Source organism: Telmatherina bonti (assembly GCF_933228915.1).
Source record: "Telmatherina bonti genome assembly, chromosome: 17".
Taxonomy (NCBI): Eukaryota; Metazoa; Chordata; class Actinopteri; order Atheriniformes; family Telmatherinidae; genus Telmatherina; species Telmatherina bonti.
In genome coordinates, this window is record NC_136615.1 from 15,042,767 (window position 1) to 15,061,963 (window position 19,197).

The following is a 19,197-nucleotide window of genomic DNA, read 5'->3' on the forward strand; positions in this document are numbered from 1 at the left end:
AAGTAGGGGACTGTAATGAACACTTTCTCTATCAAATGCTTTGTTGGAGAGTATATGCCTCATGCACATTTAAATAAAAAAAACAATCAGAATTAAAAATGTTACAACATTTCAAATAAACATAAACACATCTGGATATTTAAAGCCATTTATTTTGGTAAGGTTCTCATCTGCACAGATATGAGAGGAACAATTTCATAAGGCACAGATGATGGAAAACAGCATCACATTGTCACCTAACTTCATGGTTTCTAGTGGGTAAGAAAAGGTAGAATTTCTGAAAGTTGTTTATCCTGTTTCCTTAAAGGATATTTCACATAATATGATCCATTTATAACTGTGCCAAGAAAAAAGCAAATGTGAAGCCAAAGCAATTAAAGCTGGCTTGTTTTAGTGAAAATTATGATAATCCAAGATATGAACCAAAATATTGAAAGAGAATAAAAGTAACATTAGTTTAACATGGAGCTTCCTTCATTTTTAAAATATTTAGATAAATTTAGATTGCTTTAGCTTCATTTTTATATAAAAAACAAACAAACCAAAAAACAAGTCAAATACAAATGCGATAATATGTTATAAAACAGGCTTGAATTAACTGAGTAAATGTATGAAAATTGTTAGAAAGACAGGTTAGTATTTTAGACAGAAGCGGGATAGTAAACTTTAGCTTTCTTAATATGAGGCATCTAATTAATATAGTCAAATCCAAAGAAAAACAACATTCTAATATTGTCAAACAATCCACAAAATGCTCATTTTTACTTTTGTACAAATTCTCTTGCAGTTTGCATGAAGCACAATGGACATGAGTGAAGCTCAATGCCTGCAACTGGGATTTATGGTCATGCTCTCTTCTTAATTTGGAGACTGAGTGTTGGGTTTAAACCCCAAACATGAAGCGAGATGGACACAGTTTGACTCTTTGTGCTTTGCAAAGGGAAGAGCAGTTTCGGAGAACTGATCAGTCTCCAACTCTCTTCAACTTGCTCTCCTGAGCTTGACCTTTTTATTTCACAAAGCTGGGTTTTTTCACATACCAATTGTTCAAACATGTGCATTATACCTTCTAAGGTCACACTGTTGCTAACCCTAAGTAAAGCAAATCATGCAAAGTGTTTACTCAAAAGTGTTTTAAATAAGATAAGAACGACCCTCACCCTAACAATCTGTTCTGGAACAATCAACCGAGGTCAAGGGGTCAGGGTGTGGACACTATTACATAAGGCTGTGGACACTGTTACATAAAGCTGTGTCATTCTTGTCCTAAGAATTTCAACTTTAAAAGGTTGTCATTCTTATGATTGGTTAAAATAAGATACACAAAAGTATAAAATCAAAATGATAATATAAAACTCTAACACTGAGGAAAATTGAGTTGAAAATCCACAGGCGACATGCTTATGGGCTTTTGCCATAAATGACTCCTGCTGAGAAGATTAGAAGAATTCTGATAAACTCACTTTGACTGAGGTATATCATACCTGTTTGATCTATTATAGATGCAATTTACATCTTAATCTGTAATTTCCCAAAATTATCTTTTTGCCACCGTTAGGTAAAATAATCACCACTGAAATTTTGCATTTCCATTCAGTTTTGATTCATACTGTATAAATACAGACTGTATTATTTGTTTTCATGTTTACTGCGTTGCATAGAGTTACATTGAATTTGGTGAAGTTTTTTCTCATTTATTACATTTAGAATAAGAAGCTCAGCTGGAGAGTTGGAGAGAAAATTAAACAAAAATTAAAGAGGAAATTTGAGTTAAAGGAGACATAACATTATGAACATACAGTACAAGGATTGTGGTCATAATTGTACAGAAACTTTACACATCAATCTACAGACATACTAATACACTCCCGCACCTACACTCATACACACTCACACAGACATATTCTTTGCAGATCAGGTGTCATCTCTGTCTGGATTTTAGATTGAGTCGACGGCATGCTGAGTGCTGAACTCCTGGAAATCCTCTGGGATTGTGTCTGCGGAAGCGACAAGGCAGATGTTATGAGTGGGGACTGAAAATCTAAGACTCACTGAGGTCAAACTAATTCCCTTCACAGCTAAAGTCGGTGCAGCAAGATGAAAAATAATAGTGTCCCAGACAGACAGAGCAAAGGTCATGAAGGAAGATGCATTAAGACTACTGAGGAGAGTCTTCTCCTCAAACTTTTGTGGACATTTCACTTAAAAATAAATGCAGAAGTTGGTGTATTTTATCATATTAGAATGTGTGGGAAAATAGCAGTGTGATGGTGTGTGTTCTCACATACCATTGCAGCGATATTTCAGATTGGACCAGATGATGTTTTCTTGAGAGAAACAGAAAACGCCAAGTCGTCCTCCTCTCATGGTTGTGTCAATAGTCACACCAGAGTCTGCAACCAGCTCAGTTCCCTCGTAAAACCGGGCTCTGAATGAAACATAAAAAGGGATTTTTTTTTTTTTTTTTTTACTCATGTTTTAGATTCCTGGCTGACAGATGAAAAAATGAACTCTACTCTTGGATAATGTGGCAACTTTAAAGCTAAAACAAGACAGTGTCAGCTTAGCTTTCTGGCATGACTGCAAACAACAAGCCTGACCTCACTATTCTATAACAATAAATAAGAATTCATATAAAACCAATTTTGCCCTGCGATGGACTGGCAAGCTGTCCAGGGAGTACCCTGCCTTTCGCCCAACGACTGCTGGGATAGGCTCCAGCTTCCTCGCGACCCTTCGTTGGATTAAGCGGTTAGGATAATGAATGAATGAATGAATGAACAAACCCCATTTCCACATAAGTTTTAGAGGTAATCTAAAAAACAAAATAATTTCTAGAATTTTTTCCATCTTTATTTAAAGGTGAAACATTGTTTTTTTTTCTACCTTATCTACAATCCTAAAACAATGTATTCTGTAGGTATCACCTGAACATTTGCAGCTTCTGTAAGACCCATCATGGCTCATAAAAACAGATGTGTTTTTTTCCTTAAATCTGTTGAAACGTAGACTCATCTCACCACAGAGCTCGTGCACTGTGTTTCTGTCCATCTTAGTTGAGCTCTTCTCAGGAGAACTCAATGGTGTTTCTGTGCAGAGTTATTATACAGCTTCTGCCTAGCGAAATGCAGTCTTGGGTTACATGTCTGAATGCAGTAGCAGATTTTTTCAAAGAAAATGGATTTCCAAGGGGCTTTCATTTGCTTTAGATGTACTGATTATGATTTCACAATGGTTTCTCAATCAGTGAGAGCTTTAATGTCTGACACATTCAACAACAGTTTCTAGTCCTGGTCTTTACACACTGAGACTTCCTGAATCTTTTCGCACCAGGAAATGTCCATAGATGTTGACAGACTACATCAGTTTGCAGTTTTTTAACTGAACTATGCACCTCTGAAGACGTTTGGCACAAAGTAGTCAGCTGAAACCTTTTCTTAAGCCTTGAGTGGGTTCTTTTTATTTACTTTGATCTGATGAATTTTAAAACCTTCAACACTTTTTTTTGCACTTTGTTTTTCCATTATCCTGACTTTTTTTTCTTGTTTTCTGTCTTTGCCTCCCCCCATACAGTTGTATCTAATTCATTTCTTTAAATGATCTCAATACATTGAAGGTGATGAGAGAAAACAAAGTAATTTCTTTTGACTTTTTTCTATTTTAACAAATGAAAAAATAAGAAATTTCTCCTGGATATAAATGTATAAGTAGTAATGATCCTTTTCTAAGTGTGAATAAGTGTTAAGTTTACCAGAGAAGGTGTATTATACCTGATGTATCCAACCTGTGGGCGGTGCTGTAGGTACCAGCGGTAGGATACCTTGTCCTTCCATCCCACATTTCTTGGGTCTTTCCACAGCAGACGCACCTGGTCGTTGGTGTCTCCTGTGTGCCACAGTGAGTTTCTCAGGTGCTCCCCAGGGCCTGATTTAGACTTTACAGCCTGACAAGCCGAGACACACAGCAAAGCGAGAAGTGATGTGAAAGCAGAGACGCAAGTGAGAAGCAGAAATACAGAAAATATGTGGAGCGATAAAAGTGTGATGAGTGTGAATCCCCTGGTTGGGATTTGAAACGTGGCTTTCACCTTCAGCTGGATGCCGGGCTCAGCGACGGCTCTGAATGGAGTTGCTTGCCAGTAGGTTTGCTCAGTTTGTTTCCACATCACCACGTAGAAAGAAGATGAGTCCTGGTAGCCAAAGATGAAACCAGCGTAGTCGTCATCAGTGACTGTGTTCACGTGAAATGTCCCCTCAAAGTCCACTCCACTGAAAGCAGTGTACCCTGAAAGAGGAATCAGTGCATGTGTACATTTATTTGTTATTTTTATTTTTTTTTAAAGAATGATCCATTTATTGACTTAGACCAGTGAATCTTACCAACAGCAAGTCCTGGATCGCTATTCATGGTCTGAACAATTTCCATTCCCTGTTTGGAAAAAAGTAAAGACAATCAGGTTTTGGCTGCACTGCATGTTTCTTCTTTAGCCGTGACTTAAACAATATCATCAACTATGTCACCTCACAAAAATAAGCATAATTACAGATTTATCAGTTTCTTGCAACTGCAATTTATTTCTGTGTCTTCAGTCTCAAAGTGACTTCGGTTTAACTAAGCTTTTATCTCTGTCTTTGGTTTCTCGAGGGAAATATCTCACTCTTCATCTGCTAAATCCTTCACTTTGTTCACCGACTGACTGAACAGATAGTGAGATGAGAGACTTGTAACAAAACAGCTCCCCACTGGGGCTGAAAACTATAAGGAAAGAACCTAGATGATTGTACTTTTCCTTTACAAGCAACTCTGCTCACAATCTACATTATCATTTACTACATTTAAATACAACATTTAGTCACTTTTATTCATGGGTCCTGTATGGAAAAAGTGTCATCTCACCTGGTTCAAAACAACCCAATTGGGGTCAATCTGGGCATCACCTTCAGGGTCCAGCACCACCGTCTGATAGGCCCTGAAGTCAGTCAGAGTAACTTCTGCATTCTCTGGACAGTTATCGATCCTGTCAATCACTTTGTCCTGGTCAAAGTCAGACTCGCACACATCTCCAACTCCATCACCTGATGAGCAACGAAGGAATTTGAATTAAAGTCAAAAGGACAAGATTGTTGTTTCATGAACATAAAGATGGACATCATAGATGCCAGAAGTCTTTTTTTGTTTTGTTGTTTAAAGGTACTGAAACATTTGGGCACAACTGTAGCCCTGAAATACAAACCTCAACAAAATCATTACATGTTTTAAGACACATCTTAAAGTTCAATAGAGAGTAAATGTCGTGTTCTGTTGTATGTTACATGTACAGATTCATTTGACAAATATAGTATTTTGTGTCTGTAAGTATTTCTATGTATTGCACTTGCAAGAATTTGTGGTCAGTACTTCTGGCATTGTAAAAGACCTCTTTCTGTTGAACAAATAGTGAGGTGTTGTACATCATCAGGACATAGAAGAGCATAATCTAATAAACATCTTCAACATCTGAAATGTTAACATGTTCCTTTTACAGAATGTCAACGATGAAAGTAACTCACCAGTGGACCTGACTTTTAGATTTCATTACCTTTAGACAATGTTAAAGTCAAGAAATGTGACAAGGGCTCGTCACATTGGCAAATTCAGTTGTACACATTCAGAAACCCAACACAGGATGTACTTTTACTCCACTAAACCAAAATTTAATTTGCTCAAGGTTGCAAGGTTTTGATAATCAAATAAATTTTCTGTTTTCTCGACAGGTCTTTGGCCAAAACATAATCAAAATAACAATATGTAAATAAAAAGATGTCCTTTAATGTGTAGCAACTTACTGTTGTCATCAATCTGGTCAGGGTTTGGCACCAGTCTGCAGTTGTCTGGTCCTGGTGGTAAAAGGTCTGGGATGCCATCATTGTCATCGTCATCGTCACACTCATCTCCAAGCCCGTCTTTGTCTGTGTCCAACTGGGAGCTGTTGATTACTAATGGGCAGTTATCCTTGGTATCCTGGTGACCGTCACCATCACTACAGGAGGAAGTGACACAGTAATGTGAAATGGAAAAGGGAAAAAAAAGAGCTCACAGTAAGCAACAGAAAGCCTGATAGTATTTTTACCTGTCTTGGTTTGTGTCGCAGGAGTCTCCAACGAGATCGTTATCAATGTCAGACTGAAAAGCAGCCCCAGTATAAAAGTGTGAATACTCTTATTCCATGCTCAAGTTCTGCATTTAGCTGTTCTCAGAAGAAAACATTTCAAATGTTGGAGGATTTTTAGATTTTCAAGCACCCAAAAGAATACAAAAACATTTTTGTTAGTGTTTTACAAGCCTATCAAATTTTCATTGTGAAGTTTTCATCTAAAAAGCACAAATATGCATCAAGTTTAACTGTACTGAGCTACTTTTTAACAGTCAGACGTCCATCTGACTCTAAGTGACCTGATTTGGGTTGGGGATGTCGGGGCAGCTGTCGCATGCGTCTCCCACTCCATCTCCATCCCGGTCCATCTGGTCTCTATTCTGGACACGTTGGCAGTTGTCAAGGAAGTTCTTCAGTCCTGCCCACCAGTCAGCCCCAGGAGATAAACATTTAGTCATTCCAGTTTCTCCAAAGAATTTGCTGCGCTTATTTATTTTTAGATATAGGTTATTGTCCTAAATAGTAGCAGATGTCAATGTGATTTTTCCCAAAACAATTTTAGTTCCAGTTATTATTAGATATGATCACGTTGACTGAGCTGCTTAAACTGATGGAAGCATAAGTATTTATTTGTGTGTACATCAGGCTAAGCAATAACATCTGTGTTGTTTTGTGTTGGAGTCTGTCTGCTTTTTGTAATTTCACCACTGGGGTGCACTGTTGATTTTCATGTGGAGGAGAAAGCTATTGGTGCTCTGATGGTATTTTTATTCATCACAGGGAGGCAGCAGCTGCACCATAAATGCACAAAGGTCAAGCAGCACAAACAGCAGCATTGGAAGAGAAACTATCTAACTATCTTCTGTCCTGTGGGGGTTTTGGAGTTGTAATCATAGTGGTGAATGATCAAAGCTTGTGTTTGCTCAGAGGTCGGGCTACTATTGGTTTTGACTTTTTTTTTTCTTTGCGGTACTCTACTGCCTTTAGCAGGCATACATAATGGTTCAAACCATTTCATAGTGTTGCATTTAAGCAACATGCTTCAGAGAAAAGTGAAACTAACTGTAGACCTGTTCTGCATGATTCTTGGATAAAGTGTGGAAACATGAAACAAGGGGCGGAATCATAAGTCATTACATTGAGAGCCTTCAGTGATGCTGGTTATGTAACATGAGCGTCAGTGGCAGTGATGTAATTTCTCTTCGTACCATCTCCATCCATGTCGTCATCGCAGGCGTCACCTTTGCCATCGCCATCAGTGTCTCTCTGGTCAGGGTTCTCCACTATACGGCAGTTGTCGCAGGCATCACCATGGCTGTCTTTATCGCTGTTCCTTTGGTCTACGTTGGGTTTTAATGGGCAATTGTCCTGAGACAGGCAGATCACACAGGGCTTGTTTACATCATATGTTTGCCAATACAAATTTATGCTCTGAATAAAAGACTTCAGTTGCATTTAAATATCTCAATATATGCTGTTTGCATCTATCCTAAGCATCTGGGAATGAAAGGAGAAACTTTCTCTCACATTTTACAGACTAAGATTAACAGTTGAAAAGAATCATTAAGTGTAGTTTTGCATGTTAACATACATATTACTACCGACCTGCTCATTTAGAATACCATCCCCATCTGCATCGTCATCACATGCATCTCCTTGGCCATCCCTGTCAGCATCCTCTTGACCAGAGTTAGGAACGTAGACACAGTTGTCCTGCACAGACATGGCAGATAAGCAATTAAAAAGGCCCCTCAGCATCACAGCAAAGTTGCATCTACTGCTGCTTTCTGCTTCGTTTACCTTTCTACAATTTGCATCTTTGCATTTGAGCTTCTCATCTGGATATCCATCAATGTCGGTGTCCTTGCCGCAGAGATATCCGTTGCCAGCCCAACCAATTCCACACTGACAAGACAAATGAAACACCTCACAGAAAATGTGCGAGCAGGTAATAGGTACAGTAAGAGTGTGTGAGGGATGAAAATCCTACCTGACAAGAGATGGACCCATCTCTTTCTAGAATACACTGGGCATTGATATCACAGGGGTTGGTCAGGCTGTTTCCACAGCTGATCTCTGGCTTACAGCCCTTCACCTGATCTCCTGTGAAACCTGACTTACAGCTGCCGCAGTGATAAGAGCCCTGTGGAGGAATTAGGACAGCTGTAAATGAACAGGGATTGAAAAGTCACACAAAAGAAGTGAACACCCTCCGTGAGTGATTCTTACCACAGAGTTGTGACAGATTGAGTTTGCAGTACAGCCTCCGTTGTTGGGCTCTTTGCATTCATCAATGTCATCACAGACCTGAATTGGGTAAAATGAATAAAAAAGCAGTAAACGAGATCATTTACATGACAATTTCTTTAATTTTTTTTTCTTTTTCCTTACTACGTTAAAACAGACAGAGAATGCCTAAAGCCTTATTAACAGAGCTATACTGGTATTCATGCTGGTATTCAGTAACATTTACATTACATGAAAGTATTATTTTGCACAAATGCGGTTTCATAAAGGTTTCACTGCTTGACAGATATTATATTATTACATACCACCAGCTGTAAGCTATGATTTGATTAAAAGTGGTGAAAAATACCTGCTTTAGACTTTTAACTTACACTTACACTAAGCCTTCTTCGATTTTTGGCTGCACGCAATTTGTCTTTTAAGCACAGTAAAAGTTGTTCTACTTGATTGTTACTGCATTACATGACACAAAGTTGCTTCGGATAGAAAATAATTTGAAAACCATGGTTTATTGTTAGATACCATGTTGGACTCTGAGATTACATGAATTCCCACTTAATTCAACCACATTTCAAAAACATATATAGAACTGGACGCAGGTTTTTTTTTTGCATATCTTATATTCTGTTTGGAACATTGACTTATATTATAGTAAAGACTATTCATAGGAATAAAAACAAATTTTCCAAACAAAACTGAATACATTGTGAATTCAAAGAAGCAATTAGAGAAAAATGACATCTAGAGGCAAAGTTGCAGATTGCAGTCACTTGAATTTTCATCATGTCAAGTGTGAAAAACTGTTTCTAGGCATCAGTGGTATGGAAAATGTGTTCATGCACAAGGTCCTGAGTTCATGAAGTAGTTAAAAAGCTATTGATGTTAAGAGTCTTTTTTTTATCACTTCATGATGCATAAGATAAAATATTTCTCATAGATTTTACACTGAATCTCTGCTTTTGACTCATTCTGGATAATGGTAAATTTAAAAAAAAGGGCATTATGCCATTATTAACATATCTATCAACCATGTTCCAACCAGATTTGCAATATCAAGTTAATATTACATTTCATAACATTTACAAACAACTTATACGTACAACTTTGCTGCTTCATTTGAATTACTCTGTCAACCCCTTATTGTTATTGTTACAGTTAACTTTAGAATAATGTCTTGTCTGAAATCTTTGCACTTTATTTATTATTTCTTGCCACTCAGTGTCAAATATGTGTCTTGCCTTAACACTTTTAACTTAATGGGTACTTCTGTATTGACATGTCCTGTCTTGTCTTTAACGTGGGACAGTGGGAAATGTAATTTCAGTTCCTTCGTATATGTCTTGTACAATAAAGCTGACTCTTGAAAAACTGAGCCTTTAGGCCACACATGTTACTTCCATCTTCTTATGCAACCATTAGGAATCATAAACTCATAAGATGACAATATTTAAGGAAGGATGGGATATGGACGTAGCACTCATGTTGGAAAGGTAAAACCAACATAAAAATGTTGTAAACCTGTATATTTTAGGGGAAAGGTAGGGGAGAATCTTCTGTTTGCAGAAAAAAAGGACAGATTTTATCTTACAGGACCTGAAATATATCCTCCAGCAGTGCATAGTGGACAAAAGTTAAAATAAGAAAATTGCTTTACGAGATTTTACAAATAAGCAAGGCATAATAACCCTACATCTCACCTCAATTATCACTTCAGAAATCTTTTCTAATGATTTCCTGACCTTAAGATAAAAAGGAATAAGGAATAGAGCTGGTGTTTTTCAGAGTTTGGCTTTCCTTACAGATCACTATGCAGTGGAAAATCATTGTGTTCTCAGATTTTCAACTAAAAGCAGCTCTTTGCTTGTGTCCACTTACACAAAGAAAGTCATGTGTGGTATTCAAGCTTAAAAATATACATCCACAACTCAGTAGCTGTTGTCACCTGGGATACATTCATCTTTTCAAAAAAATCTATGATTAAAAGAAATGCAAAAGTCAAAGGAAAACATAGAAATCATGCAGGCAATGCAGTATTTGTTTACTTCTTATGTTAAATGTAAAATTTTCAACATTTTAGTCAGAAGCTGCAGTGAAAAGGACTGTTATTGCATTTTAACATGGTTCCCTTTGGGCAAATTTCCTACTGAAATATCATTTTCTACTCACACTTGGATGTTTAAGTGGGAGGGAGTTGTGGTCACTGGGGCTGTCACATTTGAGACATTGCTTTCAAGTTAACTTTGTCTCCCCTCATGGGCCCCGAAGCAGCCTGGAGCAGTGAGCAACTCAATGCTCTGCCTGTTCACAAGCTGCGCAACTGCATTAAAGTCACGTTTCTGTCATGATTTACTTCCCAGGCCTGTTTCCATTTTATTATGTTATTTTCCTTTGGCTTTCACCATTTTTGCGATGTTTTAATTTTGTAAAAAAAGAAAAAAAAGAAAAAAAAAGGCATTCAACTCAAATTGTTGCAAAGATCATCTCAGAGTTTACCAGTCCTAGCCACTGTCGTTGTTTGAACGCACTTACTTATTATTCTTTTCTTATTTTCTATGTTACCCTTGTTTGTGCTTTTTTTTTACCTGCTTGTTGGTTTTAGCAAACACGATGCCCACTCCCATCACTGGCAGGCCAACGTAGCCCAGCGGACAGGCGTCACAGCGGAAGCCTGGAGCGGTGTTCACGCACTTAACTCCAGGGAAGCAGGGGTTAAATTGGCACTGCAGAAAAAGAGGGCATGAGCTCTGCTGAAGCAGCAAGAATGCATGTGAATCTCCCTGGGCTTCTCCCCAAAAGCTTTTAGGTCTAGTGACATTTTTGCTCATGTAAGACATAGGATGCTGAAAGGGCCATCCTTCAGAAAATGGGTCAGAGAAAACTGCAAAACACAGTACATCCATCCTTATGCTCACTAATTTCATAAGCCTCTATCTTTACTTAACACTTTTGTTTCTATTCCATAATAGGTCCTGTAAATTAAGACCTTGTGTATCTTGTTGCCTGATTCGCTTTGTAATAAATTAAACCTTCAGAGCCTTTGTAAATAAATTTTTACACAAAATAAAATCCAGTCAATAACAAAATATGCAGTAAACATGCAGTTCATGCATAGTTTGCCATGAACATGAACATTTATTCATTCATTCATTTTCTAAACCGCTTAATCCGATTCAGGGTCACGGGGAAGCTGGAGCCTATCCCAGCTGGCATTGGGCGACAGGCAGGGTACACCTGGATCCAAAACGAGAATATAAACCTGATGGGCCAAATAATTACATATATATATATATATATATATATATATATATATATATATATATATATATATATATATATATATATATATATGTATGTATATATATATATAGTAAAGTTTAGTGCCAATGTAAGCCAACATGATCTATTTAAACGTCCAACAGGTAAATGTTTAAACTTAAGCTGGAAACTTAAATATTAGCCTTGCGATATAACAAAGATTTCAGCAGTTTGGAAAACCGTTCTCACTCTGCAAATCGAAACTAGTATTTATCGTCACAAAGGAAGAAGCAGATAAACAAACACGTGTTAAACTTTACCTCATCTACGTCATCACAGTTAAAACCATCTCCTGTGTAACCATCAGGACAGGGTGCGCACTCAACACCATCTGCTGTCTCCACACACATATCGTCACGGAAACAAACTCCTGGAGTACACCTTGGTTTCACCACCTCTGTACCACCCAGACCTTCATAAACAGAGGAAACAGATATTATTTTTAATTCATGTCATTCCAGTTTCATATTCACTGGGTTATTGGCTGACATTTGCTGATGATCTTACCGCAAGCCTGACACTCTGAGATTGTGTTTCTGAGAAAGGAGGTCTCTTTAACCTGGAAGGGGTCAAATGTAAACAAGTTGATATGCAGTCAGACTGTCGGGCAGTGAGGTCAAGGCTGAGGTGGTGGGGATTAAATGGCCTCAGAGGAGCTGTTTGAGGTAGTTACCTGCTGAATGAGGACATCTTTTAGCTCATTTATCACCTTCGTTAACTCCAGCATTTGATTGGACAGCTGCTTGGTGTTGACCCCTAAGGAAAAAAGCACTGTTATTTACTTAACCCGAAACAGAGGTGGGGGATTCTCAGATCCTGCCTCATTGGCTGAATTCTGCTTTTAGTATTTTTATGATTTGGATACTTATCCTGTGAAACAAGTTGTCCCTCTTTGGGGACTTGTTTCCAAAGAAAGAATCTTACCCAGAGTTTGGACTGAGTCTCTTTGCTGAAAATGGCAGTTTTGTATCGATGCAACATTCTCAAATGAATCCCCAATCACCAGCTTAAGCTCATCTAAGCTCTCCTGTGAAGTGAAGCGACAAGCCATTTGTAAACCATTCAGATTATTTATTGGAACAGAAACATTCATTATTGTGTGGAAATATTGTGACAGGTCACCTGATCCCTGACTGGCATGGTCTTTAGCTCCACCGTACCATACCCTGTTGGCAAACCCTGGAAGGCAGCAGGGAGATCCCTGACTGTCTCCACCAGCCTGCAGTCCAGATGCAGCTCCACCCCACCTGGCCCCTGCTGCTGCAGCCCCCTCAGGTGGAACAACAGTCGGTGTTGTTGGCCATCTGCCAGGATCAGGTTGTTGAAGGTAACAGAGCTCATCCTCTTGTCGGTCCGCAGGTAGCGTAGCACGGCTTTGAGAAGACGTTGCAATGAAAAAGAACAGGAAGGATCTCATCGAGCATTTAATGTAGATGGTTTATTCATACATTTTACAACCACAGTAAAGTGCAAGCATGTAGGAGATGTTCAGCAGTTATAATATTTACCATTTCTTATGGTGCTAACAATCACTTTATAGCATTAAGTTTTAGGCAGTTGAGGTTGCTGAGAACAAATCTGATGATCAAAATGAAAACGAGGTAAATGGAATATGAACTAAATTTGATTGTAATTAGTTTGATAATTTATTTTACCTATGTCAGTCAGTTTAACTTTGGATTGACAGACTCACGTCTTTGAGTCATAGTGATAAAATATTATTTTAATCCCTAATTTTAAGATTTGAATTTTGTGGGATTCTTTTGTAAAAAAATTGTTAGGAAGATTTCTTTTTCTTTTATTTTCCCACAATGACTTTATGCACCGAATCTTTAAGGGTCAGTAAGGCTTTCACACATACACTGCAATTTATCAGCTATTTTTTTTAAATTTTTTATAATTTATCGTTATTATTATAATAATAACTAAAGCTAAACCATTAAATCTGAAAATATGCTGTTGATAATAGCTCTGTTCAAAAATGTGTTTGTATTAATGAAGATTGTGATACTGTAAATTCAATTTAGTGACATAATCATACAAAATTGAGAAAAAAAATCTAATTTATCTGTTCATTTTGAGCTAATCTAGGGTGATCTAAGTTAAAACGGTTAACTCTTTAGAGTTAAACTAAATAAAATATTTGATAACATGCTTTTTAAAAAAATGTGTAGGTACCATTTTACATTACTGCAAACCACAAGCCAAAGGTTTCCTCACTGTAACAGCTGAAGCATTATTATTTGCAACTGTATTTTATACTCTTGAGCCTTAATTGTCAGCTGGAAACAAATTCAGAATTAAATGGTTTCAAACCTGTTCACAGTTACTACATAGCTTTGAAAATCATGCCCTCTGTTTTTTTTTTTTTACTGATATGATGCTGGTGCCTTATCTGGGCCAATTTCTGGGCTGAATTGTGCCTTTGTTGCATGTTGCTGTGCTTTCTTTTTACAGAATAGATACAGAAAAGACTAACTAATGTCATTAATTAGACAAAATCCCCGCATTATTTGGATTAAAAGTGAGCTGCTCATCAAGTGGTGGTGGGGTTTTTATTAGCTTCCTTCCAAATAAAACCAACAAAATGCAACAATAAATTGTCATACAATGTTGTAATCACTGTTTAATACAAAAATTGTCGTATTGAAAGGTTACTATGGTACATTTAAATGAGCGAAACAACACATTAATGTCGCAGCTGAAATAAACCTGTAAATGTCCTCATGTCCTCTCACCTCGGTTGAGCTTTCCCATCACAGTGAACTCAAAATACTTGCTGTTGTCTCGTGGGTTGTGAAGGCTGAACACGGTGGTTCCAGTCTTGGGCTGCAACGTGAAGGTGGTGAGGATGAAAGCCTCATTCACCCCTTGCTCTGCCAGACCCCCCTGCAGCAGGTCTGGCAGGCAATCAGGCGAGGTGAGGAGATCATAGACTGTTGACAGGGATATGAGAGAGAGAAGAGGGGGGGTAAAGCGTGAGCAATGGATGGTGAGATATGAATATTTACAGCCTGCAGCTGCACTTCGCTGGACGTGGAGTAAACACACACTGAGTCGACAAGAAAATGATTATGTTAGCCAGTGTTTGTTACTTTTTGTGAGACGCTGTGTCAATTAGTCAACACAAACTTGGCAGGCTCTAAGAGAACGACTAAATTCTTTTTTAATGGATTGACTGTAAACGTTAGTTTCTTTATTGATTCATGTTTCAGGTTTAGAAAATATATTTGAGCTTTTGTTCACAAGTAAAACTATTGATATGTTAGAGAGGAGCAAAACACTTATGGTTAGTCTCCCTTTAATAAAGTGAGCTGGGCAGGCCACAGGGGGATGTGCATGGAATCTCTAGTCCACCATCTGCACACATCATGAATACACAAGTACTATAAAAGCAGTCTGCAAGACCCTCTGTTGTGAAGGAGCAAAATTGCTCCCAAATGCTCCCAGAGACCGGCCTTTGTTGGCCAAGTTCACCCCTGATGAGTTCTCTCTTTCTTATTTTTTTTCTCCCTCCTCTGCTCATGGTCCCTTGTGTTTTGTCAGGCAGATGAACACAAGATGGAGGCTTCTACCTCCAAAGTGCCTGCTTATATGCCATTTTTTAAACACTACTTTTGCTTTGATTTCATGCTTTAAATACATGAAATTGTTATGAACTCATAAGATAACCATCTTACTGTGTCATGTGATAGCATCAGTTTAAGTCCAAGGTAACAAAACAAGAAAACAATGGAAAGTTGGTGTGTGCCCCCCACCATAAAGTGCTGTACACTAGAAAGAAAGCCGCATGCATAAAGTGCCAAGTTCAGCTGTTTATAAGTCTTCTGGACAGAGGGCTCAGGAGGGGTCACTGGCTTCTTACACAAGACACCCTGAGAAAGCGCCTCATTTCACCCCACGATTGACCTCAGATTTCAGGCTTCATAAAACTTCTTCAGCTGAAAGCCATAAAGTAATCCAACATCTTGTCCTTTGTTTAGCACCATCATATAAATCTGCCATGGCTAGTTTACTATCAAGTAAGCAAAGGGTTGACTTTCTCCATTTCAGTGCTTGACAAATGTTCCCTACTTGGAGCTTTGTGAAAAAAGGTTTAATTTATAGTTCTGTTTGAAAAATATAATGTCAAACTCTGTTTTTAATGAAGAAATTTTTATCAACATCATGGTGTAGTTAATGTAAACAGAGAAGTCTTAGTAAGTTACCACTTGGCTAGCTATTAAAGATATGAAATATATTTCATGATTACGAAACATCTCACTTGCACTTTGTGCTTGAGACACAAAAACCTTTTTATTTTTGCCATTTTTGTGTCATGTTTTCTCCCAACTCATCGGATATTGGTCAGGAACTTAAACAATCACATTTGAATGGGTAGCAACTCTCCATAATTTTCTGCTTACTTAGTAGTAGTTCATATCGGCATCAAACAAGCTGAGGTTTCATAACAACAAAAACTATTAGTACAATAAATATGAACTTAGTATTTGTTATGAAAACTACTCTATTAGATCGTTTCTCATTCTCAGATGCAGCAGCACTCTCAATGCACTGAGGGACTACAAGGTATTCAATTAAGTCTATAAATGAACTCCAACTTCTAGAGGAGAACACAATCGGCTGATATTGGCATATTCTACAAGCTGTATTGGAAATTTTTTTCATAAGCTTGTCTTTCTAACACAATTATGCTGGTTTATTATCTTTCATTGGACCACAGACTCCAATCCCCCGACTGTAGGGCTGACAGCGAGCTGCTAGCGGTCTCACAAGTTAAAAATTGATCGTTTGTGTTTCTTTCTGTCCAGAATTTGCTGCTTTTAGTTTAGAGAGCTTCAATAAGAGACATTACAGTTTATAATCGTGTGTTTCTTTTCAAAGAATGAGAGCTGTAACCATTCTTGTATTGTAGCGTAAGTGGACTTTAACCAGTTTTAAAAAAATGGTCAAAACAATCCCGACATTTGGTGAGTGGTGCCATTAACCATCATAAGCCACTATTCACAACATAATATTCCGGCTCCATCCACATAGAAAGGGAACTGGTTTTGTATTAAAGCAATTTGCTGAAAAAGAAAGAATCATGTCAATCATGTCATTTTTTGTGTGCTGAAAACCCTGTTGTATATCTGCCAGGCCTGTAAGCTGTGCAGTAACAATGAAACAGAAATATACCAAAAAGAGCAAACAAGACACAGAACATGCTCATAAACTCATCAGTCAATTATACCAAGAAAAAAATGGAGGTGACTCAATCTATGGAGGAGATATTTGTGTGGAGCGGATGATTTAGTTGTAAAAGCCACATCATGCTAAGTAGCCTCTGCAGCACAGACACAACACATTGCTGTGGCTGTTGGTTGGGTTTGTATACAGGTGTGAAGGGAGAAGATGGGTTATGGAGTCACTGGTTCAAGAAAAAAACGTGTATGGGTTGTTGTTGTTTCCCTTTTGGCTTTCCCGCTAGAGGGAACACCAAAGTGAATCACAGGCTTCAAACTACCTAGCAGGTACAGAAACCCAATTCACACAGTCGTATGGTGACAACCTGTACTGTAAAATAAAAAACAGTATCAACACATACTGTATGTCTCTGAAAGGACAAGTTCTTGTGTTGATTTTGGAAACTTTATTGTAGTTAAATATCAACAAGAGACCACTGAGGATCCACTTCATGTCAACATGGAGTCTTTGTACTCAAAATAGAGTCTGTTTCAAATTCCAGCCAATTGAAGTCATCCGTGAGATGTTAAAATTGATCAATTGCTCCAATAACTCTAAAAAAGTCAAATGGCTTCTAAAATCAAACTGAATAGTTGCTTTTGATCGGCTCCCTTTTTTGTCAGCATAGTGAACTCTTATCGTGCACGCAGCCATTTGCAAGGAAAGTGATAGATGATGAGTCTTATTGGTCCAGACTTGTTTTATACATAACATCAGGTACTTATTACCAAAGGATTGGAAGGATTAATGGGTGTTTGAAAGGTACACTATCAATCACCTGGTGTGCTTTTGTAAGAAGCTGATAAACTATAAACACATTTTTTTTCTGCTCATCTTCTAAAGCGCTGTTTGTGTGTGACCTTGGGCAAATGTGTGTGTGTGTGTGTGTCAAAGACAGAGAGAGTGGAGCGTGTGACTTGAAGTGCTACACTGCGCTCAGATCATCTCTGATTATTCCCATGTGTGCGACCTGGCTGAGATGATGTTTAAACAAAATGTAAGCCAGAAAGCTGAACCTCCTGAGCTGAAATAATCAAGCAAATCGAGGTCGATAGAAGTGAAAAGCAGGGTGGCTTTTAAAAACCGCGTTCAGTTTGCTTCTATTCTCTTTCTGCTTCCTGTCAGAAACACAAAAAATTATTTGAGTGCCTCATTTCCTCAATAACTGACAGGGATATTTAGCATTTTATTCATACCTCAGTGAGTGTCACTCACCATATCTAATCCTTTGTGTTCTTTGGGTCTGCAAATGATATTCTCTCTCACAGTGCCTGCTTCATCCATTATGCATTAAACTCTTACATAGTGTGTTAAAATACAGTGTGGTGGAGCCATTCAATCTTTTCTAGACGATAAAGAAAAAGGAGAATTATATAAGAGCCAGTATGCCAGAAGAACGGATGTCTATGTGTGTGTTTTGAAATTTAAATTAAAAATATGAAAACCTAAAAACGTGTTTTCCATTTCAAAATATTTGATCATCACCAGCTATTGTTGCAAGTTGATGGCTGTCGACCAACATGACACATTTTGTGGAAATTGCTAAGACATTAAAATAAGTGATGTGAAAAGAAAAACATTTTAAATATCACTCACCCAGTGCCTGGGCTTCCACGTGAAAGCACAATTTTAATAGTAGCTGCGAGGCCAGAATGAAGGCTGTCCACACACCCATTTTGTCCTTCCAACTGGTCTCAGATCTGGAGTTTCTCTGTATGTATCACGGTGGCAGTTTCCTGTATGCCTGCACCGGTGGTGCGCTTCCTTTATGAATTAAAAGTGAGGCAAAACTGTCATGTTATGCCAAATAGAAACTGTTTTTGTGAGTGTGTCTGAATTGTGAATATGAAGAAGGGATTGTAGGAGTGTTGTTGAGGGAGGAGCATCAGGGCCAGAACCTGCTTTTAAGACCTTCCTCAGACGGCCCCATGCAGAGAAGGAGTGACCTGGGAACCTCTTTGCATTGGCTCTTACTCCCACAGGTTCTTCTACAATCCACTGTGGACGATCACTTACTAATTTAGCCAACGATCTCAAGTCAAGGTTGCTGAAATCATGTTTTAAACCAATCTGAGCTCTGAATATTTTTAGACTCTTAGGTTCATGCTCGGGGTAATTTGCTATTAAAAAAATGTGTTTCCCACCTCCAGCAGACTGTCTGAAAAGACGGAAATTCTTCCACATTTGCTTCCAGAGATCAGATGTAACACCTCTCCCAAATGTCTGAGCTTTCCCCTTCCATCCCTAGGCAAGGTCAGGAAATGAGCGCTCTGGAG

General features: G+C 38.1%; 1 protein-coding gene across 2 annotated transcripts; it reads right to left on the reverse strand.

Moving 5' to 3' along the window:
• Positions 1 to 132: 132 nt before the first annotated feature.
• Positions 133 to 18,771, reverse strand: thbs4b (thrombospondin 4b). 2 transcript variants are annotated; one of them, XM_079256682.1, is made up of 22 exons: positions 18,518 to 18,771; positions 14,434 to 14,631; positions 12,818 to 13,068; positions 12,620 to 12,722; positions 12,369 to 12,451; positions 12,203 to 12,254; positions 11,956 to 12,107; positions 10,963 to 11,100; positions 8,363 to 8,440; positions 8,124 to 8,276; positions 7,934 to 8,038; positions 7,739 to 7,846; positions 7,342 to 7,501; positions 6,433 to 6,551; positions 6,110 to 6,162; positions 5,826 to 6,019; positions 4,897 to 5,075; positions 4,380 to 4,428; positions 4,088 to 4,284; positions 3,771 to 3,943; positions 2,289 to 2,428; positions 133 to 1,997 (listed from the first exon to the last, which is right to left on the reverse strand). In XM_079256682.1, exons 1-22 carry the CDS (start codon positions 18,594 to 18,596, stop codon positions 1,939 to 1,941), a joined length of 2,823 nt encoding a protein of 940 aa, XP_079112808.1. In that variant the 5' UTR covers positions 18,597 to 18,771; the 3' UTR covers positions 133 to 1,938. The 2 variants fall into 2 exon arrangements, with proteins under 2 accessions (XP_079112808.1, XP_079112807.1); XM_079256681.1 differs by having other exon boundaries at positions 7,739 to 8,038.
• Between the last annotated feature and the right edge of the window lie 426 nt (positions 18,772 to 19,197).